The following is a 26,832-nucleotide window of genomic DNA, read 5'->3' as shown; positions in this document are numbered from 1 at the left end:
TCCCAGGAAGGCTTAGATCCCTTAGGCCAGTTTTATGGCAGAACACAAGAGGAAAATGAGGTTGGTTTGATGGACAGATGTAAGTTCCTGGAGGCCAGAGATTATTTTCACTTTTATCTTTGTACTCCCAGTGAACTAATGCAGTGCCGAGAGCAAAGTGGCATTTAATGAATTCCTGTGGAACTGAGTGGATGTGGACCTTGAAGGGTGGGCAGGATTTCTGGGAGTGGGGAATGGTGGGGAGCGGGGCCTGAGGAAGTGGGAGTGGGGAATTCTTATGGAAGTTTGGATGGGTGGGGAGGGTGGTCTGCAGTGAGAGCTGCCTCCAGGAGGAAGAATCTGGTGGGTCTTCACGTCAGCCCACAGGTACATAGGCCTAGAGACGCAAGGACTCATGGAAGCCATTTGGTCTCTAATCCCTTCATTTTACAGATCAGGACACTGAGGCCTAGGCAGGTAAAGTCACCTGCCTGAGATCCCACAAAGGTGGGATCTGAACGGAGGGCCCAAGGCCCCTGAGCTGGTGCTTGGCTTGATGAGCTGCTGGGGGCGGGGGGGAGACTGAGGCAGGATGCCTGGGACCAAAGGCAGCTCAGGGGAGTCTCTCTGACCACCTCTGATGAAGAAATGGGCACAGAGGCCGCAGTGATGCCCGAGGTCACACAGGTGGTGTGGCAGGGGTGGGATTCCATGTCAGGGCCCCTGCTTCTAGCCGGGCTCACTCCTTCATGTTCCACGGCACCAGGCCGGCCAGCACTGAGGGCCCAAACCTGAGGGGGGCTACCAGGAGCAGGAAGGAGTGGATAGGAAGAAATACTGGGGAGGAAGAGCTACGTTCTGGACCTGGCCAATGTGGGAATCTTCTCTGCTTGACCATAATATGCTATGAGGGTTTTGTTTTTCTTCTTTTTCTTATAAATTGGGAGATGGCTGTTCATTGAAAAAAATCAAAAGAAAAAGAACTTGGACTAATTGCATGTGAGAAGTGGGGGAGATAGAAGAGTCCAATCTAATTCAGGGACTGAGGGTCATCCCAGACTCTGTCTGAAGGGAGGCTTGGGGAGGGGGGCACGCATCTGCCTACCCCAGCAATCGATCTGTCGTCCATAGAAGGGGGTTAAAAAGCGTGGCCTTTTCTCCCTCCCCGCACCCCTGGCCACAGTGAGTGCACTTACCACCTTCTTCAAGGGTCGGGCGATCTGGTCATTCCTCAGGATGCTCTTCAAGCTCCCAGGGATGACCTCGGCGTTTTTAAAGAGCCCAGGGGCAATGAAGCCAAGCAGCATGTCATAGAAGTTGTCATGTGGGACCTGGCAAGAGGCAGGAGAGAGCCTTCAGCCTGGGCGCCCGGGCAGCACCTGCTGCTCGTGGGATAATAATGGGACCTGGCCCAGCTAAGATATCATGGCTCCATCAGTCTAAGGGAACCAGGCCCAGGGCACTCACCCAGACTCTGTCTGAAACCTTCTCATCCCGAGAAGGAGCTAAGGCCAAAAGCAGAGCCCAGGCATTGGCCAGACTGGTGCCGGGGCATACCGACAAGGCACCAGGCATCTCCTCTTCCCCTGTGCCAGGCTTCCGGGGAAGCCCCCGTGGGTCACTTACCTTAGATGGCTGTGTGTGGTGTTCTGTCCCAATACAGGGAGAGAGCAGGAGGAGGGGGGTGGGAAGTTGAGTTGGTGAGGGACTGACTAGGGAATGACTAAGTCCTGGGCCCCAGAGAACACTGGGTCAATGGCAGGCCATCTTACTGCCTGGGTTCGGCTGAAATGGACTGCTCCCATTTCCAAGGAAGGGCCGTCCACAACTGAGGGGAACCCTCTCATTCAACAGGTCTGGACTATCCCCCAGACAAGACCCTGTGTGGCAGCTCGAACCTTTCTGGGAAGAGAAGGGGCATTTTGGAGGGAAGAGAAAATGTTGGCATGATGAAGAGCCACTAGGCTCACTCTGTACTCCATCTCTGCCTCCTCAGTCCCAAGCCTCACTTCTTTTTTTTGTGGGGCAATGATGACTAAGTGACTTGCCCAAGGTCACATAAGCTAGTAAGTGTCAAGTGTCTCAGGTTGGATTTGAACTCAGATCCTCCTGAATCCAGGGCTGGCGCCTTATGCACTGCACCACCTGGCTGCCCCCAAGCTTCACTTCTTTGTGACAAGAAGGAAATAGCACCTGGCCCTTCCTAGTCCACCCCCACCCCCCATTCTCACTTCCTTCAAGAACAAGAAATGTTCTTAGTGCCATAAGTAGACATCATTTGGTCTTTAAGCCTCTGGCTCATTATCAAAGCTGCCAGCGTGACAGATTGGGAAGAGAGAAGAGCCCAGGTAGGGTCAGTGGAGGCCTTAACCCCTGCTCCAGGAAGCAATGTTCTGGATTGGGTGAATTCACCATCGATCACCCTGGTCTCTTCCTTTCATCCCTTCAAGATGGCTCAGGGTCCTAGGACCCTCACTCACACCTACTCCTCGTAATTCCTGTGCCATGATGTCCCAATTTGATGGCTGCTGGATGAAGGCAATCAGGTTGTCATAGGCTTCATTGAAGTTGCTGGGCTTGAATGAAAAGAATAAACATCAGCTCAGGTTGGCAGGGAAGGGTCACAAAGAGAACCCAGGGCCAGGCACCAAATGGGTCTGTTCGTGGGTTCTAATAAGCAATAGCACAGACAGCATTTCATGGGAAAGGTTCGCGAGTGTTTGTTCAGTGGCCTGCAGGCTCAGGGTGGGTCAAGGGTGTGATGGAGCAAGTGTGACCCGAGCTCTTGAAAGCAGAGAAAAGCACCAGCTGACTGCAAGATGAGGAAGGGAAATGAGCTCTCCATCTCTCTTCCTTCACCCTCCCTTCCCTTTCTCACCCACTCATCTCCTGGACATCTCTCTCAGACTCGGCCTGACTTACTAGTCCCAAGAAATTTATCCAAGCTCCATATGGGAGATGACAGATCTGTATCTCAGAAGGAAAAAGCCCCTCCAAAAGACACCACTGAGGCCCTGGGCACGCCGCAAGGCTACTCAGTGCTCACAGGAGCTTAGTACCAGGGCAACCAAGGATCTTAAAAAGTCATCCTGAACTGAAATCAATGACCTCAGATGGAGGGAGGGAGGGAGGGAGGGAAGGAAGGAAGGAAGGAAGGAAGGAAGGAAGGAAGGAAGGAAGGAAGGAAGGAAGGAAGGAAGGAAGGAAGGAAGGAAGGAAGGAAGGAAGGATAGGTGTAGTACTTTTATCTATATTAGATTTAATTTTATTTGATTCTTCCAGTTATTAAATGGTTTTTTAATTAGTTCCTGCTCTATAAAATGGGAAGCAGGATGGGCCACCTCAGGCAAGTTAAGGCCAGAGCAAGGAGAGCCAAAGATGAGCCACAGAGGTGGGATTGTTATACAGGAGACAGTGGGGATCCATTGAAGGCTTTGAGCCCTGCAGGTTACAGCACACTGACCTGGCAAAGCCTGCTTGTGCCCTGGTCACAAGCCGTGTGGGTAACCTTTGCCTCGCTTGTAGTAAGTTAGGCAATGTTCTGGTGACTTCCCAAAGGGGAGGGGAGGGGCTCTTTGGTTTCTCTGACCACTTCCAACCTGGCTGCAGTGAGTCAGCAGGGCTGATAAGAAAACACCTCCCATAAGGGGAAGTTGAGTAAAAAGACCTCCTTTCCCAAGGTAGGAAGACAATGCAGAAGTGGCGTGTGTCTGGGGATCAGTCAGCCCCCTCCCCACCACAGGTGAGGCAGCCTACAGTGGGTTCCTGCCCCAGGCCTAGACTGGCTGCCCAACATGGTCCTTGATTCAAATGTGACTGTGTAAAAATACCTCAAAAAGCATCAAATATAGTAAGGCAGAGTTATTGTCCCAGTGTCTCATTTCCATTCCCATTTGAGCTGCTGAGCTTTGCTGGAGAAAGACACGAAATGATGGTTTCATTCACTTTGGAAGTATTTTGTCCCATCTTACCGGGCCCTCCAGCTGCCCCCACAGCCCTTCTATTCTACTGCTATCCACACCAGCACTTACAAGAGTATCTGGCGCATAGTAGGTGCTTTATAAATGCTTGTTGACTTGACTCTCTTTCTTATGACCCAGAGTGACCGTTCCGAGCCCTTCCACCTCTTCTCAAGAGCCCAATGACACAGGACCTCTCCTATAGAGCGGATGACTTGACCTCTTCTATCATGAAGAAGACTGAGGCTGTTTGAGAGGAGTTCCTCCCCTTCTCTAAGTCCTCGACGCCCTCCTTTCTCTGGTTAAGAAGAGGCATCAGGCCAGCCCTTCACCTTGCTTACCCCTGGACCGCTGCAACACCTGCTGGCTGATCTCCCTGCTTTGAGCCTCTCCTCTCCCCCATCCACCCTTCATTCCACTGCCAAAGTGACCTTCCTAAAGCCAGAGCTGACCATGGCACTCCCCTAGTCCATCACCTCCAGTGGCTCCCTATTACCTCCCGGCTCTGCTCACACCTTCCTCTCTACCACGCCCACTTGCTCCTCCATGTTCCTTGCCCACAGGCTCTGGGCACTTCTGGGCCCGTCTTCCTCATCTCTGCCTTGAGGCTTCTCTGGCTTCCCTTGAGTCTCAGGTAAAATCCCACCTTCTGCCTGAAGCTTTCCCAGCCCACCTGAGTCCTAGTGCCTTCCCTCAGGGACCAGCCCAACTTGCCCCCAGATGCCTCTTGTTTGGACATGGCTGTTACATGTTGTCTCCTCAATTAGACGGTGGGATCCTGGAAGGTAGGGACTGAGCACCGTGCCTGGCACACAGTGGTGCTTAATAATTGCTGGCTGACTGACTGACAGAAGTATTCAAAACCAGGGTTGGGGGGAGGTTCCAGAAATGACTATGATGTAAAAAAAATCAGAAAACCCCTTAAAACCAGCAAACAGTGAAGGGTCCGGTAAAGCTGCCCCTGCCCATCTCCCAAGAAAAGTGCTGGGTAAAAACTATAGGAGGTTTCTGAGAAAGTCTCCGGAAGCCATGCCAGGACTGCCCCCTTAAGGTAGCAGGGAAGGCAGTCTTTGCCTCTCCCTGCTTTTCCCCGGCTCTCTGGGGCTACTTTTCCACACTTGGCTCATTTTGGCTGGTTCCCTGTAAGATAAATGCTTAGACAAAGAGGAAGACTCAGCTGTCTGAGGCACTGGAAGACTGAGGCACAGCCACTGGCTCTCAGCCCTTCTCAGGGTCAACATCCAAGTCAATTCAATCGACGTTTACCAAGTCCCCCCACGACATACCAGGCCTTGTGTGAGGGGCTAGAGCTAGACACAACGCCAAAGAGGGCCTGACCTCAGGGAGTGTGCACTCTACTTGGGACAGGTAATAGGAATCTTCTTACCTGTCCGCTCAAGGCCCCGGTGAGTCGGCAGAGCATGCTCTCACTGATCACGGGAGCTGGAGGCAGACCTCTGGACCTCAAGTGGGAAAGCTGCAGGAGGCAGGACAGTATTTGGAGTCGCCACGGTGCACACCAAGCAGTCTCCTGCCTTGGAGAAGCTGCTGGCCCCCTCCCCAGCACTTTGCACAATTTCTTTCTTTCTTTTTTTTTCCAGGGCAATGAGGGTTAAGTGACTTGCCCAGGGTCACACAGCTAGTAAGCGTCAAGTGTCTGAGGCTGGATTTGAACTCAGGTTCTCCTGAATCCAGGGCTGGTGCTTTATCCACTGTGCCACCTAGCTGCCCCCAGTTTGCACAATTTCAATAAGAGTTTTTCCAAGAATAAATTTTCTGGGCCCAGTCTCTGCCCATCTTCAAGGCAATCCAGAGCTGGTGCCACAGCACAGAATGAAGAGACAGATATTCCCTTGGGAGTCACTTGGCTGCTTACAAATTTTCCTCCAGCTCGACCCCAGGCTGAACTGCTTAATTTTGGGCAAGGTGTTGGGGAAAGATCAGAGGATTGGGAACCAGAGACTCGGGGCGAACCCTGGCTCTGCAATTTACTGCCTGTGTGACACTGGGTAAGTCACCTCTCACCCGAGGGTGTGTAAAACTAGGGGATTGCAGAGAGTCACTTCTGGGGTCCTCCTAGTTCTAAAACATGCAGGGGTCATGACCTTCTCCTCCCCTCATTGGTTTCCCTGCAGAATAAGGCCAGGCCTGTGATGTCATTAGTATGGATGAGTTCCAGGTGAGGAAACTCTCTCTGCTGATGCTAGTCACATTTTCCCTGAAGCTTAGCCTTAGAGGGTTATCCAGAGCAGAGAGAGCCCAAGTGCTTTGACCAGGGTCACACAGCCAGGGGTGTCCCAGCCAGGACCGAAACTCGGGTCTTTCTAAGCCCAGCTCTCTTGTCTGTGACTCCATGCTGACTCTCAGCCCCGCAGGATTTATGGGATAGTCATATTATTTATATGATATATACACATACACATATACACACGTGTGTGTGTGTGTGTGTGTGTGTGTGTGAGAGAGAGAGAGAGTGAGAGAGTGAGAGAGGGAGGGGGGAAGGGGGAGAGGGGGGAGGGGGGGCAGGGATCACAGGACTCCTTATACTTGTACCCTCGGTCCTTAGCACAGTACCAGGCCCCAGGGAGGTAACTAATAAACATGTGACTGCTTATGAAATTGTTTGGGCTCAGACCTGGGACTTCACTAGTGCAGGAAAACTGCCTCTCCCCATCATTAGCAACTGTTCTGAAATTTATAATCTTAGAAAATCGCCTTGAGACACTGATGTGTTAAATGACTTGCCTATGGTCACTGAGCCAATATATTACAACAGCAGGACTTGAACCCAGGTCTCTGACTCTCTATTCCCTACATCCAGAATATACGTATATACACCCTTACACCCATATATACACATACAATGCATAAATACAATATACATGCATATACACCTATACATACACACACACACACACACACACACACACACACACACACATCTCCACCTCCACCCTCCCACAGTAAGGTGAAGACGAAAACCACCATGTCAAAGGCAGGCCAAGAGTCAGATGCCTCCACAAGCCGTGCCCACAGCCCCTCGTTTTGCGAATTGGTGACTGATCTGCAAGTCTTTGCCAGACTAGCACAAGCCCTGGTGGCTTGGCCCAGCTGGAAAAGCTTTGATTGTGGTCCTGGTAATAGCTGGATCTGCCCTCTGAGAAAGAGTCCTGCTGAGCTCAGAGGCTTATTACCAGGAGCCATGGGGTGTGGTGACAAATTGTCTGGCCACAGCACCCCAGGAAGCAGAGAAATGCAGAGTGCCCCCCTGTACCGAGATGTGCACTCCCCCCACCCCGTTTTTTTTTAGTGATGGTGGGTAAATTGCAGTTTTTAAACCATCTATCAATGTTAAACTTAGCCAAAATTATTCTTCAGGTTCAAGATCTCCTACTGGCTGTGTGACTCTGGGCAAGTCATTCAATAAGCATCCCATGACCAAGGAGGGCAAGGCTAGACACCAGACAAGCAGGGGTAATGGGGCATGATTGGGAGGTGGGGATCCCAAGGAGAAGTGGAGCTAGAATCTGGAGCTGAGGCCCATCCCCTCAGGAAGGAGGACCCCAGCAGCAGCAGCTATTCCCACTTGCCATCAGATGTCAGCTCCCTTAAGGCTGGGCCTGCCCTGTGCCCTGTTACCCAGCCAAGGGCCTGGTGACCAGTAGCCACTTCATGTTTGTTGGGCAGAATTTCTAGAGGGCTTTAAAGTTCAGGAAATACTTTTTTGGGAACGACCCTGGTACAAATGCTGACACCCCCATTTTACGGATGAGGAACTTGAGGTTGGAGAGGTCTAATGACTTGTCTAAGATCACAGAGCTTCTAAGCATCAGAAAAGGGATTGAAGCCGGGCCTCTTGACTCAGCACTCTGCCCCCCCCCCCCCCAGTGCACACTCAATAACAATTGCTGATCTGAGCAGGTGTTTTGTTCCACACAAAGCCCACGTTTCTGTAGAAATGGAGTTGGAGCTGCCATGGCCTTGGGGGCTTCTGACTCACCCCAACCATGTGGAGCTCCTTGGTTACTTTCTCCCAAAAGGAGGGCTGGTTGAGGGATGCCACCAACGCATCATAAATCATAGTGAAATGGAAGGGTTTCTGAAAAAAGAAGAGAGAAGGAAAATTATGTTTCTTGCTAAGGGAAGCTTTCAGAGAGAGCACCGGGCTGACTCTCTTAAGGATGATACTCAGTAAAGATAACCATAAGGCCTTACAAAGGAGCGCCCAATCAGCTTCCCATGTACAAGACTGGGGAGGCATCGTTAGCCAGCAGTGTGTCTGGAAGGCTCCGCCAGAACGAGTGGACCCTAAGCACGACACGAGTCCCAGCATAAAGCATTGACCAAACAAACTAGGTGACCTTGGGCTGAAGCTTCCAGATATAGGAAGGGGCCAGATTCTGTTGCCACCCTGGTCGGGAGGCGTGGGAAATGCCATTCACTTTGGGGTACCATGGGTGAAGAAGGGCCTCTGCTGATCTAGAGTGCACAGGAGGAGGCCACAGGATGGGAAGCCCTGCCAACCCATGTCCAAAGAGGACGTGACAGCCAGGCTGAAGTATCTGAATCCCTCTCAAAGGAAGGAATGACTTCTTTTATCTGACCCCAAATAGTTGGGAAAAAAATTGCAAAAAGGCAAGTTTAGGCCTGAGGTTTAAAAGAAAACCAAATAACAGTCAGAGGGAAACAGAATGGGCTGCCTTGGAAGCAGGGGTTCCCCACCCTTCTCCCCAAGCAGGGGCTGGGTGGCCACTTGTTAGGTCTAAGGGACCAAGAACTTGGGTGAGGGGGTGGGGAGGCTGCAGTCTCTTCCAACTCTAAAATTCAGTGATTCTGACTAAGAGCAGCTCTTTGGTTTGTCTGAAGGAAAAGTCATGCATCGATGTATTCAGTATTGATGACATGCCCTCTGGCCTGATCCCCACCTCACCCTGACCACTTGAGGTAGGGATGACATGGAGTCAGTCTCTCTTTGGATCCCCGCACGTGGCTCCCAGCCCTTGTGTCCTCTCTGCTTCCAGGGGGACGTGCAAGGCCTAAACAGCAAACCTAGAACCTCTGGCTTGACTATCACAACAACACTGCGGCTGCGGCTGCTACCTCTACCATCACCACCACCCACCGCTACTACTACTAATCTCCATTTTACAGACAAGGAAACTGAGGAACAGAGAAGTTAAGTGACTGGCCCAGGGTCATCCATTAGGGAGTTTCTGAGGCAGGATTTGAACTCAGGTCTTCTTAACACCAAGTTCTATGTTCTAGCCCCTTGCCACCAGCTGTCTACAAGGTACAAGGGTTGGGGATGGACTTAATAACCTCTGTGTCTTGTTCAGATTCTTACATGCAATGATTCCATTTCTAACTGGATTACCAGAGACAGTCCCATGCCCAGACTTGTCATCCAGGTGGCTGACCCTTTTGGCTCCTCCTGCACTACAAACCATTCTGATATACATACCCAGAGCTGGAAGGGGCTTCAGAGGTGGGCTAGGCCAACCCATACCCAGAAAGAATTCTCTCTGCTTCACCCCGATAAGTGGTCACTCGGCCTTGTCTTGAAGGCCTCTGGTGGCGGGGGTGGGGAGCAGCCCCATGTCCTCCCAAGGCAGCCCAGCCCACTCTGGGAAGTGTTTCTATCAAGACTCGATGAAGGAACAAGTGGAACTGGGCCAATCTCCCATCCAGATGAAGGCCTCTAAGTATTGGGGAGGGGACAGCCTTTTGTCCCCTCCAAGCCCAGCTTCACTTCCCATGACCACACTTGAGTCCTTTCCACCATCCTGGTTCTCCCCTCTCCTCTGGATGCTCTCCAGCTTATGTGACCGTCTTGTGGCCAGTTCTCTAGATTTGGTCTGACCCGGGCTGGGGGGCAACAGAGCCATCATTTCTACCATTTCTGGGCACTGTGCCCCTCCTCACATCACCTAGGTCACATTAGCTCTCTGCTTGCTTATTCATGCTGTTGACTCATATTGAGCAGGCTCCCCCCCACACCCCCTGCTCCCCAACTTTTGGGATGAACTGCTACATGGTCACACCCCTTCCGCCTTGTCCCTGGGAAGCTGGTATTGTGAACCCAGGTGTTACTTCCATCCTTTTCCCCCTTAATCTTTGGGGAGCTCTACTCACTCTATTTACAAGAAAACTTGGAAAGTTTTACTTTCCACACGAAGCCCCTATCTTTTTATTTATATTTATTTATTTTTGCAGGGCAATGAGGGTTAAGTGACTTGCCCAGGGTCACATAGCTAGTAAGTGTCAAGCGTCTGAGGCAGCATTTGAACTCAGGTCCTCCTGAATCCAAGGCCAGTGCTTTATCCACTGTGCCACCTAGCTGCCCACCCCTATCTTTTCTAAAAAAGAAAAAGGATGGGAAAGTACACCCTGAATCAATCAATGTGCCCTCAGTCCACATGTGTTTAAAGCTTGCTCTCTGCCCTAAGCTACAAAGGATCAGTGTTGGCTTGCCATGGACCTGGGGATGCCTGAGCTTGACTGTCATGGCCTTCAAGAACCCAGGGTCACCCACCTGCCATCAATGAAGGCTTCCCCCCAGCCCCAAGAAGAGGCTAAGAAATGGCACCAGGCATCCCTGCCGTCATCATCATTACCTGTCCATCCAGCATAATTAACTTCTGTAGCAGGCACTTTCCAGTGTCTATTAGGTAGGACCTAGTGGATTCTCTCATCAAAAGAACCTGCAAGGTCAATAATCACACATGGAATTGCTGTGTTGGTTGACAGGTAGCTACAGAAGGGGTTAGAGTTTTGAGCCACACTCCTCGCCCTGTGACCACCCACCGTCCTAGCAGAGATTCAGAGAGAACCATTTATTCATGCTTGTTCCTAGAGGAAGGTTCCCATCAACCCCCTTGTCCCCATCCCAGCTGTCAACTTCTTCTTCCTGTCTGCTCTGAGGTCCTGATACTACTAGAAAAGCCAGGATTCGTTTTTTCTTCTCTTCCTATCTGATTTTTCAGTATTTTTGTTTTGTTTAAACTTTTTACATGGAAACCCAGGCATCAGAATTAATGAAAGTATCCAATTCTTTCTCAATAAGAGCAATTTCCATAGCACTTTCTTCAATTGATTAACATGTATATTCATTAAGCATCTACTATGTGCCAGCCACTGGGTACATAAAGACAAGAGTCCCCACCCTCAAGAAGCTTATATTCTACAGAGGAAAACAACACATGCATATGTAGCTATATACAAAACATATAAACAAATACAAGATAAATTTGACACCAACACAAGGAGAGTTGCGGGTGGAGTGGGGAACTGGTGGGAAACCATATAGAAAGTGACACTTGAATGGAGCTTTGAAGGGATTCGATGAGGGACAGGTAAGGAGGCATGGAGGGAGACAATCAATGGAAAGGCTTGGAGATAGGTTATCAGGGGCAAGGATTAAACTTTGAGAACTCTAGACACCTCCTTACCACGATAAGGCATTGAGGAAGACTGAATTTAAAAGGAAAGATTCAGCCTTTTGGAAGGTTGCTTACTCTAGGCTTTAGTGATGAAACTACCTTCTCTGGTGTACTGGACAAATCCAGTGGCCTTTTCCCAGGCCTCATCTTTCCTGACTTCTCTGCAACTTCTGACACCGCCCACCACCCCCTCCCCCAGGACTGAGAGACACAGGTCTCTTGGTTCTCTTCCTTGTCTAGCCATTTTCTCTTCCTCCTCCCATCCTTTAAGTGTGGGCAGCCCCCATAGCTATGTCCTTGTGCCTCTTCTTTCTCTATAACCTCTTCCTTGCCAATATGATTTCATCAACTCCCAGGATTAAATCATCATTTCTATATCGATGATTCCCACATCTATACACCCAGCCTTAATCTCTCTCCTGAGCAGCTGACATATTACCATCTCCACCTGCGTGTGTCCCCATGTGACTGACTCTCAAACTCAACCTATCTAAAACAGAATTGACTTTCCCCAACAATCCATCCTGGCCTGAAAACTCCATTTCTGTTGAGAGTACCAGCAGCCTTCCATTCTCCCTGGTTCACGACTTTGGGATTTGTGAATTAGCTAGCCACCATACTCAATTGTACAATCTTATCTCCTCAACACCGCTCACCTCCATCCCCCCTCCATTTCTCCCAGAGTCCTAACCTTGATCACTTCTACTCAAAAATCGACTCAGAAAACTTCACTGGGGAGAGAAGAAGCATTTATTAAGGCAGTGGGCTAAGTGTTTTACAAATCTCAATGGGTCCTGGTTGCCTCTAGAATAAAGCACACGTTGGTGTTTAAAGCCCTATACAATCTGCCTCCCATTGACTTTGCTAGTTGTACCTTCACACACTTTCTATTCTAGTTGGATTGGCCTGCCAGCCGCTAGTCACACATGATGTGTGTGTCATCCAGCTTTGCACAGAGGTTCCCTCTATTTCTGGAACAAAGACCCTGCTCACATCAGTACTGGAGAGTCACTAGCTTCTTTCAAAGTACAGCTCACGTGTGGCCTCCTGTACAAGACCTTTCCTGATTCCCTCCAGTTATCAGTACTCTCTCTTGAAATTACTTTGTATTACAATGACTGTGACAATGTAAATGAAAAGAACAAAACCCCCAAAATTTAATACTGTGAAATTATAACAACCAAGTTTGTCCCTGAAGAAAGGGGCAAAGGGAAGGGAATAAGCATTAATATAGCACCTACTATGTGCCAGACACTATGCTTAGCATCTTAATAATTATCTCTTTTGATCCTAACAACCTTGGAGATAAATGTTAATATCCTCATTTTGCAGTTGAGGAAACTGAGGCAGACAGAGATTAACTGATTTGCCCAAGGCCACATAGTTAAGTGTCTGAGGCTTCTTCTTGACTCCAGGCCCAGCACTCTACTTACAGTGCCACCATTTATAAGAAAAGGAAAGGAAAAAAAGAAAAAAAGAAAGGCAACCCCCTTCCTTCTTTGCAGAGGTGGAGGACTATAGGTGTGGAACACTGCATAAACTATCCAACTTGGTTGATAAGTGGGTTAATTTTGCTGAACTGGTTTTTTCCCTCCTCTTTGAAAAAATAAAACAAAACAACTTTTTAATTGATGGCTTTCTAGGTAGGGCAAGGGAGAGAGATACTTTGAAATGAAAATAATATAAGAGATAGCACTAAAACTACAAAGCCATTTTATATTAGTTTGTCTGTATCTCTAGCATGTTGTAATGGCACCTGGTTCATAACAGGTGCCCAATAAATGCTTACCGATTGATTGCCTATGTAAGGGAAGGCTTTTGTTGGTTTTTTGTTTTGTCCTTTATCTTCAGCCTAGCACTGTGCCTTGAACACAGGCACTTGCTGAAGAATGAAATGCCTAAAGCAAAGGGTTCATCGATCACTTGCCTCTTTCATCCTATGGAGTGCCACACAGAAGAATTGTGGGGGGCTGATTTTAGCCTTAAAGCATTGTGTAATTATGAGCAATTATAATCACAACTCCTTTTTGTTTGTTTGTTTTGCAGGACAATGAGGGTTAAGTGACTTGCCTGGGGTTACATAGCTAGTAAGTGTCAAGTGTCTGAGGCCGGATTTGAACTCAGGTCCTCCTGAATCCAGGGCCAGTGCTGTATCCAATGTGCCACCTAGCTGCCCCCATCACAACTTTTTTAAAACAACCCAGACCACCACCTGTGATTTTGTCAGTGTAGGGAACTCTTAGGTGAGGCACTTCTCTCCCAGTGAGGATGAGCTCGTGCTCCGCCATTTATTCTGCTGAGAAGGGAAATGACTTATCTAGGGATGTCTCAGGGGCAGGCCTAGGAAGCTGGGGCTTCCTTTCTTCCTTTGCTGCTGCCTCTAAAGCAGTAGCAACTAGAGTGCCCCTTGATGCTCCTTGAGGACTTAGTGGTTGGCTATGTTTTTCAGTTTTTATTGATTTGCTTGACAGATATTGGCTCTGCCACTAAATAGCAATGTGACCCAGGACAAGTCATTTAGCTTTTGTTTTCTCCAGCTGCAAAATGGGGATAATACTTGCCCAGCTCACGGTTATGGTGAGGACCAAAAGATAGTATATCAGTCAAATCCTTCATAACCCTCAAGGTGCTCTATAAAGGTCAGCTCTTACTCATCCTCCTCCCTCAAGCCTCCATTGAATCATTCAACTTGGTTCTTATCCTAGCTCTACCACATACCAGTTGACCGCAGGTGGGTCACTTCCTTGCTCAAGACCTCTATTTCTTCATGTATATTTTCCAGCTCTCATATTATTGGAACTTACTTCCAGCGCCTCCCGGATGAAGTACAGTTTGTCCTGCCAGTCTTCTTGGCTGAAGGGCTCTGATGGGGGACCAGTCTTGAAACTGCAAATTCAATACGGATACCCTGAGTGTGATGATGAGGTCAGCTTCCCCATTAAAGGGTCCAAATCAACTCTAAGGACTCCCTTAGAGAGGGAAAGAGGTTGTCTCACCTAGGCCTCACCAAATCCACCTTGAGACCAGGCAGAAGACTCACCAACATCAGACTTTCTTTCATCTTCAATATACCCTCCCATCTACCATCTACCCATGGTCCAGATACTTGAAGCTAACCATGAGCTGCTCCCAGAGAGAGTCAAGTACTGGGTTTGAGACTCTCCTGTTGCAAATAAAGGAGAGCTTGGAGGAGAGGGATGTGGGCAAATAGGTCTCCAATTAGAAACTGAGCCCATTCTATTTTAAACATCGAAAATGAAAACTCCAGATCAAGTAAGAGTGATTCAATAATTGGCTGGACAACACTGGTCTAGTATTGGGCTTTGGCCATTCAAGAAATATTCATTTCTTAAGGGAGTGAATGAATGAATGAATGAATGAATACATTGGGGAGTTGTGTAGGTTTTTGGGCAGTTAACAAGGCCAGACAGCCCAGAAGGTATCCAAGAACATGGCTATTGGACTATAGATGAAAACACACTTATACAGGGTTCAGAAAGGCGGGAAGCAACCTTTCAGTGAATTTAGCCTTAACCCCATCCTTTTGCTCGGCCCTAGAAGGCAGAACTAGAAGAAAAGGGCTAAAGTTGTGGAGGCAGATGTAGGCTCCTTGTAAAGAGTGCCACCTAGCTACCCCTCTCTACACTATTAAAGCTGTCCCAAAGCAGAAGGGGCCTCCTCTCCTTGAAGGCCTCCATTTCTTTATTTCCTCGCCCATTCTTGTATTTAATATTTTATTTTCCCCCAGTTAAATTAAAATTTAATAAATTAAAATTTAATTTAAATAATTTTCAACATTCATTTCTTAAAACTGTGAGTTCCAAATTCTTTCCATCTCTTCTTCCCCCCCCCCCGCCCCATCATTGAGAAGACAAGCAATTTGACACACAGTATACGTGTGCAGTCATGCACAAGACTTTCCACATTACTCATATTATGAAAGAAAACACAGACCAAGAAAACCCCATGAAAAATAAAGTTTAAAAAAAGTATGCTTCAATCTACATTCAGACTCCATCGGTTCTTTCTCTGGAGATGGATGGCATTTGTTTTTTGGTGTTTTTTTAATCACAAATCCTTAGCAATTATCTTGGATCATTGTATTGCTGAGAATAGCTAAGTCACTGAAAGCTGATCATCATAACAATACAGCTGTTACTGTATACACAGTTCTCCTTGTTCTGTTTGCTTCACTTTGCATCAGTTCACATAAGTCTAGGTTTTTCTGAGAGCATCCTGCTAGTCATTTCTTATATAGCACAATAGTATTCTATTATATTCATATACTGCAACTTGTTCAGCCATTCCAAAATTGATGGGCATACCCTTAATTTTTAATTCTTTGCCACCACTAAAAGAGCTGCTATAAATATTTTTACACATATAGGTCCTTTTCCTTTTTGTTTTTTAATCTCTTTGGGATACAGACCTAGTAGTGGTATTGCTGGGTCAAAGGGTATGTATAGTTTTATAGCCCTTTGGGCATAATTCCAAATTACTCTCCAGAATGGTTTAATCAATTCACAACTTCACTACCCATGCATGGATGTCTCAATTTCCCCACATCCCCTCCAATGTTTGTCATTTTCCAATCTACTCGGTGTGTGGTGGTAGCTCAAAATTGTTTTAATTTGCATTTCTCTAATCAATAGTGATTTAGAGCATTTTTTCATATGACTATAGATAAGTTTGATTACTTTGAAAACTCCCTGTTCGTATCATTTGACTGTTTCTCAATTGGAGAATGCCTCTTATTTTTTATAAATTTGACTCATTTCTCTGTAAAAATTTGAGAAACAAGGCCTTTATCAAAGATACTTGCAGTAATTTTTTTCAGTTATGATTACTGTTCCCCCCCCATTTATCCTACTCTCTCTTTTCACCCTGTTGATCCTCAAGTGTTTTGCTTTTGACTACCCCCTCCCCCAATCTGCCCTTCTATTGGTCTCCCCTGGAGGTCTTTAAGTAAAGCCTGGATGACTATTTGTCTGGGATGTAGTAGAAAGGATTCTTATTCAGCCATGGACTGAAGAACATAGTTTCAGAGATTCCTTTCAATTTTTGAGATTCTGTCAGCCCCAGTCCCTAGAAATCGCTATGATTTGCTTTCCAGAAACTCCCCAATAATGTGGCATCATGCATGGCTTGCTAGGCACAGGTGGTCTGACTCTAAGGTTAAGAACTACATACCTCTCAATATCTGGAGTTCTTGACGGTTGGCTAGGAGCGCACATGTGCACCTCGGATGCCAGCTTCAAAAGGCCAAAGAGAGAAATTTAGTAGGCATGAACCAGCCTTTTGATTTGACAAATGGGTCCTGCCATTGCAGTGACTTCAGCTGGAGTAGGGGAGACTTAGAGCTTACTATTCTTTACTTGTTGAGGTTGGTCCTATTTGTTCATCATCCCCTTAGAGCTGCCTGGGCCTCATTCTCTGCAGCTTCCCTGTCCTCCCTATCCTTCCCTAATCTGGACCCCACCCCAGCAGAGTAATGCTTAGAACCAAAGATCTCCAGAATGCAAACCACCACCACTACCACTACTTTTGAAGACTGGTGGCGGGAAGTCCCAAATTAAGTCCTGGTCCTGTGCTTTTTTTTTTTTTTTTTTTTTTGGTGAGGCAATTGGGGTTAAGTGACTTGCCTAGGGTCACACAGCTAGTAAGTGTCAAGTGTCTGAGGTCAGATTTGAACTCAGGTCCTCCTGACTCCAGAGTCAGTGCTCTATCCACTGCACCGCCTAGCTCCCCCTAGTCCTGTGTTTTTTTAATGCTATCCTGCTAACAGGAGAGAGATGTGTTTGACTTCGGAAGGAAAATCCCTCCCCCTTAGCTGCTAAGCAGAGAGCAGGAAGGATACAGAATGTTTGGGGCCAGACTTTATTCCTCAAGCCCAAGCACTCCAGTACCTTCTAGGGCCCATGAGATGCAGCTCTGAGTTAGCTGCCCTTTCCCTAAAACCAATTCTTGAGGTTCCTGGGCCTTGCCGTCCACCAAGTACAAAACCCTCATCTAAGTTTTCTACTCCATTTAGAGCGTGAGCTCCCTGACCATACCGTCTGTTTGTATCCCCAGTGCTTGGATGGTACTTGGTTCATAGCAAGCACTTAATAAATTCTACCCTCCCTCCTTCCCATCCTTCCTGCTCTTTCCCCTTCCTCTTTCCCTCCCTTTTTCACTACCTCCACCTTTTTACCCTGCCAATGGGTGCTCTACACCATTTTTTTTTTTTTGGTGAGGCAATTGGGGTTAAGTGACTTGTCCAGGGTCACACAGCTAGTGTTAAGTGTCTGAGGCCAGATTTGAACTCAGGTCTTCCTGACTCCAGGGCCCATGCTCTATCCACTGTGCCACCTAGCTACCCCTCTCTACACTAATTTTTAAAGGATAGGGATCCCCTCTGATCATTTACAAAACCTTGGGGGCCTGGTGCAATGTCAGGCACCTACAGGGGCTCCCTCTCAGAATGAGATGCTTTCTCTAGTCCTTTGATCTGTAGTTGAGTGAGTCTTAGAAGCAGGACTTTATTTCCTTCCACCTTCCTAAAGGCATCATGGTTCTTCCTCCCATGGGTCACACACCTCAGCAGGGTCAACCAAAGATGGGGTCAGTTCTTCTACTGCCCTCGCTGGATGAGGCTGAAGCTCTCCTGTGCCCTGGCGCCAAGGGAACCTGGCCACTCTCAGTTCAGCCAGGAATATGGGCTCCCTGACCATGCTAGGCAGGGGAAACATGGTTTGTTACTCTCACTTCTATGGCGGGGCCAAATGAGAATAAAGATGGCAGGAGATGGGTGAGTCTTTCTGTAGTTTCAGTGTCCTAAGTCTCCAGGGGACACTATTATGATGCACGGAATCATGGAACCAGAACTGGTCACCTGCATCACCAACCATAGATTCTGGGGAAAACATATTCTTTCGGGGGCAGCAAGGTGGTGCAGTGGATAAAGCACCCGCCCTGGAGTCAGGAGGACCTGAGTTCAAATCCGGCCTCAGACACTTAACACATACTAGCTGTGTGACCCCAGGCAAGTCACTTAACCCTCATAGCCCAGCCAAAAAAAGAAGAAAAACAGTCTCTCTAGAGGGTCCCATTCTCAAAGATTCATGTTGAAGTACTTTGGGGGATGTTTTACTTCCAATGTATAAATGACATCATTCTGTTTGCCTTCTCATCAGATGGGCAAGGGGCTGAAGAGAGGGAAGAGAATTAGGAACTCAAAGTTTTAAAAAATGGATGTTAAAGTACAGTTGTCTACAAAGAAAAAAAGAAAATCCAACACATAAAAAAGAAATACTTTGGGGATTCCTGGTTGACTAAAACTCTATTCAGTGATACTGTATGGAAATGCGCTCTAGTCCATCAACCCTTACTCATGCTGGTGTCGTGTTTCCTCAAAGGTCACATCAACTACCCTCTTGATCCTATCGTATACTGCTCCTGACCCAATAGGAACACAGACGATAATTCATTTTAACACAGAATGAAGGTTCAGTGGGCAGAGGTTTTTGGTGGTGGTTGTCCTTCCCCCCCGTTATAGATCAAGTAGACTGTTCAGGATCGGTAAATGTTTAAAAGGTTAAGGATAATGAGTGTGTACCAACTGCACAATAACAGTACTCCATGCCTCCATCTTCAGGTTTAGCTTTAAAACAACAACAACATAAAACAGTGGTAACTACTGGAATTTGAATCCTTTAGGCCCTTGAGTTGGATGATCTGGCTTTAAACTGTCCCAGGCAAGTTCTTCACCTTCTCTGGGCCTCAGTTTCTTCACTGATATTAAGTATGGAAGATGGATTCTTTCCTACTCTAAATCTATGGTCCCAGATGGGTACAAGAGCTCCCAAACTACAATTCTTCAGAGGGAAAGATTTTGGAAGGGGAACAGGGAGGGAAAGAAAAGTCCCTAAAAATGGAGTTTTCTTCCTTTTAAGCATGCAAAGTTCAGACATCTAAAACCACATAGGGTCACACCTTCCTGTGGTTGGCGAAGCAGGGAAACTGTTCTACTCATGCGACATTTTCAGCTTCCTCTTAGAAAATTATCAGGGCCGTGCTCCTTTTCATAGAAATATTTTATTGCTGCAGTCAACAAACCTGTGTATCACAGCACAAATAACCCATTACAATTGAAGAAACTAAGAACTCTCCAAGTGGTAATACTGAGAAAAGATTAATGTACATAAAAGGTTACAAAACTATACATTTAAATTACTAGAAATTTCCTAAGAAACTAAAAAAAATTGCTGTCAATTTTTTTTTAATAAACTACACGACCCATGCCAATGTAAATTCAATTTTATTAACAAGATACATGTATCTACAAATGTTGCACCTAAATGTCAGCTGTAAAACTTGAGCAATTATTCCCTAAACAAAGTTAAATGCTTCTTGTAGGGGGCTAGGATCTTCCCTGGTCTCTATTGATGTACTAGAAGAATTTCAAACTAAATTCACAGGGGAAAACTTATGCCAAATATCTATCTATATGGAATGCCACCCGACAAATAAATAAATAAATAAAAAGAAAACATACTTGCTCTTGGACCTGCCTGGGCACCAGAATTTAGGACTCCAACAAGGGCTGTTTCCAATTTTCCCAAGTCTCTCCACCTACCACTACTCCTGATTCCAAAGATATCAGAAGACTCCTGAGACCTGTAGAAATTAAATGAGATTCCTCCTGACTAAGCTACTTCGAATCTGTGTGTGTGTGTGTGTGTGTGTGTGTGTGTGTGTGTGTGTGTGTTTAGAGTCTGGAAAGCAGGGCCTAACTTCAAAACTATTCATTGAGATGACAGGATGAAGTGTTTTCTCACCATGGGATGGAATAAGAAGTTGGGGCAAGGGTTGGCAGCACATTTGAAGAGAAAAAAGTTAATGGTGACAGTTTAAAACACACCTGTGCACTCTGCTGACTACTTCCTACAACAAACAACCAATGGCCTGTTGTTAGGAGCACCTGTAAGAGAGAAATCAAGGAAGCTGGGGATGAGGCATGTGGGCACCAGGACCAACAGGAAAGAAGGAGTAGGACCCCCTTTTTGTCCAATCACGCTTCACCTTTTCCAAAGTCAAAAGCCTTTGCTAAGTAGTCAGGATTTTAACACATTAAAATGCCTTGATTTATAAATGGCTTGTTAGCCAGGGTAGACACAGAAAGGTTGACCGCACACACAAAGTCATTTCTGGATCCTGGGGCAGCCTGGTAAGCAAACTATACCTCTCTTTGGCTGGTTAGATGGAACCTGGTCCTCCAGTGCTTTTCTCCATCCAATCAATGCCCCAAATACAAACTTGAAGGGTTTATTACTGCCTGCGGGCTCATCCCACTTTTGTAGATTATTTATGAAACTACATTTAGTGTGTCAGTCTTATTGCCGAGGTCTGCTGTGCGGTGGGGAGGGCAAGGAGAGTGCAATAGTTCTAATTAAACATTAGAACAAAAATTAGGAAAACATGTTTATGGCCAGCAAAGATGAAAAGTATTCATCCATGAGATGGCATCAGGGTGGGTCAAGTTTTCTTTGGGGATTAAGAACTCTGTAAGCAAGTGGGATTAGGGATGGCCGGTACCAGATTCTTTTTACAATAAAAAATGAAGTGGCAGGGTGGGGATGGGGGGCAGCTAGGTGGCGCAGTGGATAAAGTACCGGCCCTGAATTCAGGAGGACCTGAGTTCAAATCCGGCCTCAGACATGTGACACTTACTAGCTGGGTGACCTTGGGCAAGTCACTTAACCCTCATTGCCCTGCAAAAAAAAAAAAAAAAAAAGAAATGAAGTAGAGTGTTTTATGTATTGTTTCAGTGGAAAAAATAGGGCAGTAGGGTAAGTAGGATGCATTTTTTTCCCCACAGGCAAAGTCCTTTTGGAGGGAACCTACACCAAGGTCACAGGACAGGTTTAGGTCTATGAAAAGATATGAGACATCTCACCACACTTTGTCCATATCAGTTCCAGCCCTGGCTCACATAGAAGATCGGATTTACAAAGAAACCCCTTGTCACAAACATAAGAGAATCTGGAATTAAGGCAACCTATCATACTTGCCTGGGTCACCCAACTCTATGGAGGACATCTGATTTTTGTCCAGAGTTTATACACATTTTCTTAAGGGACTTGCAAGGAAGAAAGTTCACAGGGCATGACATAAAGAACTTTGTCAAACTCTTTTAGAATGTGTCAACACAAGAGCAGGCAGGCCAAACCAATTTTATCTCTTTTTTATTGTCACAAGTGGTAGAAAGAAGTAAGAGTCACCTGGGCCATAGAAAAGGTGGTTGTTTAAAAGGCTGAGAGTCTGGCAGACCTGTTATTTAACACACCTGAGCAGATAATCTTTGAATCACTGTGTTTACAGATCAGGCCTGAGGAAGGAGCAGGAGTAAGGGCACTTTTAAACATAGAGTCTACACAAGCACAGATTCTGACTGGCCCAGGACAAGAGGAAGGGAACAGGAGGGGGATGTTTCACCTGCTTTTACAACAAAAGAATGTGAGGGACCAAGAGAGCCATGGCTAGGCCAGTAAAGAATTTGTGTCAGACACATTAGCTGGAGGTTTGTGAAGATGAAAGAATCCAAAGAGTAACGTGAGTGAAGCTGGGAAGCCTGTAAACACAGAGGCTCACACTGGGAACTTGAAGGTCTTTCGTCTTCTTCCCCTCTTGCATGGTGAGAAAAATCATTTCTTCACAAATCCAAGGGCCAAAGAAGATGGGGGAATCTGTTTTTTATGCTGTACCCTAGGGACTTAAGCTATACTCTGGGATCTTTCTGTCTAGTCTGCCATCCCATTCAAGTCCAGTTATGTGAGAAATCTTTGAAAAAGCTGCATTTCAAAATGGAGTTTTCTAAGCAAACAAGTTTATTCCATGCTACCTTCCCCCCCCCCCTTTAAAAAACACAAGGAGCATGGGGAGTAGGAATAGGCTGCATACTCTATTGGCTATTAATATATTTAACAGTTTTCTTTGATTCAATTTGGTTAAGGTAACATCTGAGCACGGGCCTTCTGTCAATGGAGGCAACAGAAGCTGTTTTCCAATGCTGAGGCCTCATCAGCTTGCCAGTTTGCTTATAGGAACAGGACAATTAATCTAAAAACAATCCATTGAAAGTTAATTTGCCTCAGAACAGTTCATTTCCTGGTGCCAGCTCAGTCTGTCTATGCTAGTAGTCATTTTGACATCATGCCACCAATATTTCCCATTTCAGGATAAGAGCTGTTAGATAAATAGCCTTTAGGAGGTGACTGAACTAGATCCCTCCCTTATCCATCATAACACCTTATCTACCACACCCAGAGGGGTCCCCAACTTCCCTCTTCTATACACTTAGTAACCAGGTCAATGCAACTATCATATGCTCTTTTCATTGCTTGTACCTGCTAAAAGACATATATGCACACTCACAGGTGTGAAACATTTACTTCTTAATTCAAATCCATTCGTCACAGTAGCACAAATTGGAGAGATTTGGATACAAATTAGCATCAAAAGAAAGGCAACCAATTCCTGGTCATTCACTCCCTTGCCCTCCTGTAAGGTCACAACACACCTTTTATTTCTGTAGCTAAGACTGGATATTCTAAAAGTACAAGTGTACAGTTGTCATATATAAACTTCCCAAAAATGAGATTAAACCCACAGGAACCATTTTCAATTCATATTTTACATCCATGAATTTCTATGAATTTGTTCTTGTTAGGGTTTAGGAATTAGTTCCACGTTAGGGTTTGTTCCATTATGGTCACAAAGATTCTGTGGGGATGTATTGGAAATCACAAACATTTTAGAGATCATAAGGCAGAAAGGTCTTTAGGGCCTATAAGAAAGGGCCGAGTGTATTGAAAGGACTATTTTGAAATGAGACATTCTTTCAAGTTTCAATCCGATTGGACACACATATTACAAAATAAAGATTTTTAAAAGTGCTGTTTGCTTTGTGAGTCGCTCATTTTTACATGTAAAACATGATTGTAACCTGACTGCCCAAGAGAGATCTTAATGGCAGAGACGAGCAGATGCTCTGAGTCCAGACTTAAGGTCTTCCAGGGCATCTCTCTCTCAGGCTTCTCCTTGGGTGATGGAGACATTTCATGATGGTTGGCTTTTTCCCAGTGTTCTTAGGGGTATCTGATGTTAAAGTGAAAGAAAGGACTCTTTGGAAAATCCAATTCATGCTTCATGATGTGGCTGCTCATAGATATTCTGTATTTGCTTTCCTTCTATTCATCTTTCAGGTTTTACAACTTGGCTGACCATGAATCAGCCAGCAAAGTGGCTCCCTATCAGTAGCATCAGTCACCTACATTTTACCATTCCTTCCCATAGAGCACACCCATAAGATACTCAACAGAAGAGGTATGCCACCATGATAACATATTAAAAGATATGTCCAAGATGATTTAGAAAAACAGAATGTAATAAAAAATTCAACTGCCCAGTCTAAGCTGTTGGCTGATTTTTTTTTTTTTAAGGTATACAGTTTGCAGTAAACAGTGTCATCTCAGCTCTTCATGAATGTCTGGGAAAAAATAAACATCCCCTTCTCAGACTTGAAGAATTTCTGCTCCATGGTCTTCAGACTCTGTGTAACAGGAAGAGTTTGTGTCAGAATGACAGGCCCCATGCCGCCCATCTTTACTTTCGAAATTTGGCTCTGTTAGTGCAGATTTTTCATAGATATTCTTTTTACTTGTTTCTGGACAGTTCTGGACATAGATCACTCTGTTATAAGCCTTAAGTCTCTTCCATAATTGTAGGTATACTTTGCATTGTACATACATAAAGAGAAGTCCACCAGTGAAGCCGATGGCCACGACCATCAGTTTAGTCCAAAAGGGCCATTCCAGGATCCCTAAGGAGAGAAAGAGCTAGGTTAGCCAATTATCAGAGCTAAACTCGACTCTGGACTCAACGATCAGGCCGTCAGCAAACGCCAAGTCCTTAAAATTCTCTCCTCCTGTTTAGTCCCTTTACCACATTCTTTTTGGTCCAAAACCAGTCTCTCGTCCAGCATATTCCACCATGAGAGGACCTCCTCTTGCTTTTGTCTTGTTTCCTCTACCAGTACAAGTCTATGGCTGATAGAACGGCTGATGGGATGATTTGGCCAGATTCTCAACAAACTTGAAAATCGACCTTTCCTCTTTGCTCCAACTTAACTGCTCTGTGTATTGTTAACTTCCTTTCATTTTATGGTCACAACTCACACTGATAAATGGTTAAGATCTGTGGATGCAGGCCATATGACTTCAAGATTATGGGTGCATACAGGTAAAGATTATGTTTCTGCCACCATCTCTGAAGATACCTCCAAGTGTGAGCATGCAATTCACAAAAGGATTTGGGCCTAGAATTTTCTTAGCACTTCTTTTCGTGTGTGTGTGTGGGGGGGGGGGGGTTGGCAGGGAAATGAGGGTTAAGTGACTTGCCCAAGGTCACACAGCTAGTGTCAAGTGTCTGAGGCCAAATTTGAACTCAGGTCCTCCTGAATCCAGGGCCAGGGCTTTATCCATTGCACCACCTAGCTGCCCCTTACCACTTCTATTAAAAAAAGAATTTTCTTCATCATAAATTGGACCGCTAAGGTCACAAATCAAAGCTGAGTAAGATCTAATAGTGGCTATAACTTAAAATGGCCAAAATATTTAAATTTATATTTAATAAAATAAATTTGCACAAAATATAGCAGGTGATTAAGTCTACTAAGGAATATAAATTTGGTATCAGTAAACTATCCTTTAGAATCTGTCAATATGGTTTGACCAAAAAAAAAAAGTCAAAGTAACATTCTTACATGTACTCATTTAAATAAATATAATATTATTATAGATTTGGCCTAAATTAAACATTCCTAAAATACATATATTATTATTTTTCACATTGTTATTGCTGTTGTTGTTCAGTTGTGTCCAACTCTTTGTGATCCCATGGACCATGGTATGTTAATACTGTCCATGAGGTTTTCTTGGCAAAGATACTAGTGATTTGCCATTTCCTTCTTCAGTGGATTAAGGCAAACAGAAACCGATTGACTTGCCCAAGGTCACACAGCTGGTAAGTGTTTAAGGCTTCATTTGAACTCAAGTCTTCCTGACTCCAGGCCCAGCAATCTATCCACTGAGTCACCTAGCTGTCACATTTTTCAAAAAAATTATCTAAAAACTAATTGTATGGAAGGAAGTTCATTTATTCAACATCCTTAACTCTGAAATACTCTCTTTCTGACTAAAGGATGGGCTGGTCTAGGTGACCTATGGTGTCCCTTCTAACTCTGAAATTTTAAGACTGTACAGACATAACTTTCCATCTATCTCTTTCATCCTTTGAAACTTGTCTTTGTTCTCATCAAGACATTTAATCTCTTGACCCCCTGCCACTTTCCCATAGACTTCAAATACTAACTGTGCGGATGAGTTCCCAATCTTTACCTTCAATTCTACTCCCACTACTGCACAGACTGGACATTTCTACCAGGATATTTTGCCAACAGTCAAACACTGAGTGTCCAACACTGAAATCCATTTGCTCCCAAAGCCTGCTCTTCCTTCTCCCTTCATGACTCATCTAAACACCTGGTCAGATGTGCCTTGTTGCTACCTGATTTCTCAGACACAAGGGGAGGCTTGTATGTTCGCCATTATCGCTGTTGGTATTTCTGTTCATAGCACACATCTGAGATCGTCAAGAGCCCAACACACAATTTGGGTACATTATTTCCTTTAATCCTCACAACCATCCTGGGGAGATCTTAGGGAGGAACAGTATCGTAATCTCTATTTCACAGATCAGGAAATGGCCTCAGAAAGATCACATGACTTTTCTGAGGTCACACAGCTAGAAAACTTTGAAGTCAAAACTAGAAATTTGGTCTTTGGGCTCTAAATACAGGACTCTTTTATACCACATTGGGAACCATACTATAACAAACCTTCAGGCTTGACTTAAAATCACAATGTTATCCAAAACATGTGTATTAACTTACAAGACCTTAGGAGGGGCAGCTAGGTGGTGCAGTGGATAGAGCACTGGCCCTGGAGTCAGGAGGATCTGACTTCAAATCCGGCCTCAGACATTTAACACTTACTAGCTGTGTGACCCTGGGCAAGTCACTTAACCCCAAATGCCTCACCAAAAAAAAAAAAAAAAAAGACCTTAGGAAACAGGGTGTGCTGGGGGGAGGGTTGGTACTAACTGGTCTACATTTCGACATACCAGTTGTCTGTCCCTGCTTAATCTCCTCAGCAGTTCGGTCTATGAGGACATACAAGGACCATACCACACAGGTGATTGCAATGATATGGAATGTTACAGAGCACATGATCTTCCTCCGTTCACTGGATGTCATCTGCAATTTTTCCCACTGACAAGAAATAACAGAAAACAGCATGAAACTTTAGTCTAAAAAAAAAAGGATTGAAAATAATGTTGTGAGAACATTTCCTATG

The 26,832-nt window shown here is 45.6% G+C and overlaps 1 protein-coding gene across 8 annotated transcripts in view; it reads right to left on the bottom strand.

Moving 5' to 3' along the window:
- Window positions 1–21,586: 21,586 nt before the first annotated feature.
- MARCHF8 (membrane associated ring-CH-type finger 8) overlaps window positions 21,587–26,832 on the bottom strand; it is a 98,049-nt gene continuing 92,803 nt past the window's right edge. For all 8 annotated transcript variants that reach the window (XM_043984919.1, XM_043984922.1, XM_043984920.1 and 5 more), the window contains 2 exons: window positions 26,600–26,747; window positions 21,587–24,239 (listed from right to left, as the gene is read on the bottom strand). In XM_043984919.1, the coding sequence (XP_043840854.1) occupies window positions 23,932–24,239; window positions 26,600–26,747 (456 nt within the window). In that variant the 3' untranslated portion in view covers window positions 21,587–23,931. The remainder of the gene's footprint in view (window positions 24,240–26,599; window positions 26,748–26,832) is intronic.

This window comes from Dromiciops gliroides, chromosome 2, assembly GCF_019393635.1.
Source record: "Dromiciops gliroides isolate mDroGli1 chromosome 2, mDroGli1.pri, whole genome shotgun sequence".
In the NCBI taxonomy this organism is placed as follows: domain Eukaryota; kingdom Metazoa; phylum Chordata; class Mammalia; order Microbiotheria; family Microbiotheriidae; genus Dromiciops; species Dromiciops gliroides.
Note: the sequence above shows the minus strand (reverse complement) of the source record. Positions and strands in the feature narration are given on the sequence as shown.